Genomic DNA, 2500 nt, shown 5'->3' with positions numbered 1-2500 from the left:
TAGTAGTAACATAGTACTGTAAACTAAAGTGTTACATGTACATACAGTCGGCTCGTTCCTTTATTTGCTCTATTTCCTTAGTCTTTAAAAGGTTACCCAGGACTACAGAGGTCCTCTTCATCTTGACAAAGCCGAACAAACACTTGTGGGATTGGAAAACTAACTCTACTCCTTGGATTGCAATTGTGTGTACCATAGATTTTTCCCTAGGATTTCTACTTTATCAGCGCAGAGTTCTTTCTATGAATGAAACGCGGGTACACTGCACACAACAGCTCACAGAGAGCATTACACAGTATACTCCGCTGTCCACCAGGATTATGGCTCAGGATACGGCGATTCTGCATTTCTGTGCAAGCTCACGTGACTCGAGGCAGGACCTTGCGAGGTGTACCGCGATTGTTCGTCTTGCGAAAATTCTTCTTTTTGGTTTGTGTGCTAACCGTGACGTTCTTTGTATATCTTAAGTGGTATTTTCCTTCCTTCCTTACAAGCACGATGAATCGCAGCAATTTGGAGGAATTTACACAGGACTGGTGCCGAGTACGCAGAGTTGCGACGGACTGGGAACTACTAAGGAGACCTTGTAAAGGAAACACGAAATATGGTGTCGATTTACACGGGTGGGACCGGGTAAACAGGACTGATCCAACGCAGAGCTTTATACCAGTAATGGATATCAAACCTGCTGGGGAATTCAGCAGGTTTAGCATTCAATCACAGACTTCTCATGGTAAACCCAAGACCCTCGGAGGGGACGATTGGAGGGTTCTTATATGGGGCCCGACCTCGTTCGCGCCGACCGTGATCGATCACGAGAATGGAACTTACGAGGTGTTATTCCTTGTCCTGGAGGCTGGGACCTATTATGCCTCCATAATCTTGGATTACTCATTGTGTGATGGAATGAAAAATCCACCAGATTATTGGTTTATGCTTGGTATGTTAACCTTTGTAAATTACACTTTTTTAATTATTTTTTTCTACAATTGATGATTAGAGATCTATTCTCCAGTCTGACTTTTCGCCGATAATCCCGGCCACAAAACATAATTAAAAGACAAATAATCTGGAAACACTTTTTTGGAGCTTCACAATAAAATGTTCTTAGATTTATTCAAAAGGATTTTAATTAACTTGAAAGACCACAGGCTGCTACAGATTCATTTTTCAAAAGTCGTGAAAACTTGACAATTTCTTGGACGTTGGCTTTGCGTAACAGATCAAGCGTTCGGAGAGGATCTACTCGCAGTTTAAATGATATTTTCCCTAACTGTACCCTTTTGTTGAAAAGGAAACATTCATGGCAATGGCCAGCCACATGGGATTTTGTTGGAACCTTATGTCTATCTACAAAGGCCACTTTGGGAAGGAATACCACTGACTATAACAGTACCGCCGCCATCTGGGTCCACGAGATACGAGGGTAAGAGTTGATAAACTGGGCACGGCTATTTTTCTCTCCAAAAGTCTTTCGCAGTGATGTGATGTTTAGCCTTTCTCTGAAAATTGTAAGGAGCTCATAAGCTCAATGTTTCCGCTCGGCGTTATCGTCTTTGCAGACTGTATGTGTTACCGACTGAAGTCTCGCGTAGTTGTGTTCTCTTTGGCGGTTTATTAGAAATCCACAATCCTACAGTACTACAAAACAAAATGATAATACCAAACATACAAAAGCTACAAAATACGGAGATACAAATTTAAGAGGCTACATTAAAAAAAAAAGACTTACTTTAACGGTGTCCTGACTTAACGATATTAGAAAAACTGCTTAAAAAATGTGACCCCCGAACATTCCGGACTAACCTTCTGCAAGAAACTTGACAAATTACTCAACATTATGCAACGACATAATCATACTAAAGACAAATTCAACAATAGAACAATCGAAAGTTACAAACAATGACAACTAACAAGTGGAGGCGACATACACGAATCGTAGACAACAAGCCAAAAAAAAAGAAAAGCTATGTTCTAGAAGTTTTGCGATAACAGACTGTACATATTTGGAATAGCTTAATTTACCACCAAATATTTCCCTTATAAGTAATCAGCGGACAATGTCTCTGTTTACGTCATATGCATAAATTACACTAGAAACTAGTTGCTCGCTCCAACCGATGAAAACCGAACTGAAATAATGCCAAACTTTGGTTATTTTTGTCACCTATAGCTTAGCTAAGGATGGAGAGGATGAAAAGGGCATTGTCTTTAAAAAAGACCATCCAAATCTTTGGTTGTTAATGAGAGGGGAAAACCATAGCATCCGAAGACAAACCTCTCAGCCCACTATGACGTCGAGTCCGGTATCGAACCCGTGACACATTCATAGATAGAAGACGAGTGCTATCACCACTGCGCCAACCGCCCCCTCTCCCCCCCCCCCCCAGGCCCCCCTTCCTGTGGTGGGATGAAAGCCTATACTGCTAAAATTCATTTGATTTCCCTTCCTTGGTGTTGTCACAAATGTTGTACGAGTGAGCCACAGTACTAAGGTGTG

The 2500-nt window shown here is 41.5% G+C and overlaps 1 protein-coding gene across 2 annotated transcripts in view; it reads left to right on the top strand.

Annotated features, from left to right (window-relative positions):
• Positions 1-2500, top strand: part of LOC138026373 (uncharacterized) — an 8596-nt gene that overhangs the window by 727 nt on the left and 5369 nt on the right. Inside the window, exons 2-3 of one of the 2 annotated variants that reach the window (XM_068873703.1) lie at positions 495-940; positions 1295-1426. In XM_068873703.1, coding sequence (XP_068729804.1) covers positions 499-940; positions 1295-1426 — 574 coding nt within the window. In that variant the 5' untranslated portion in view covers positions 495-498. Of the gene's footprint in view, positions 1-81; positions 941-1294; positions 1427-2500 lie in introns of both variants that reach the window. The other variant, XM_068873702.1, reaches the window with a different exon arrangement.

This window comes from Montipora capricornis, chromosome 12 (genome assembly GCF_036669925.1).
Source record: "Montipora capricornis isolate CH-2021 chromosome 12, ASM3666992v2, whole genome shotgun sequence".
NCBI classification, from domain to species: Eukaryota; Metazoa; Cnidaria; class Anthozoa; order Scleractinia; family Acroporidae; genus Montipora; species Montipora capricornis.
Note: the sequence above shows the minus strand (reverse complement) of the source record. Positions and strands in the feature narration are given on the sequence as shown.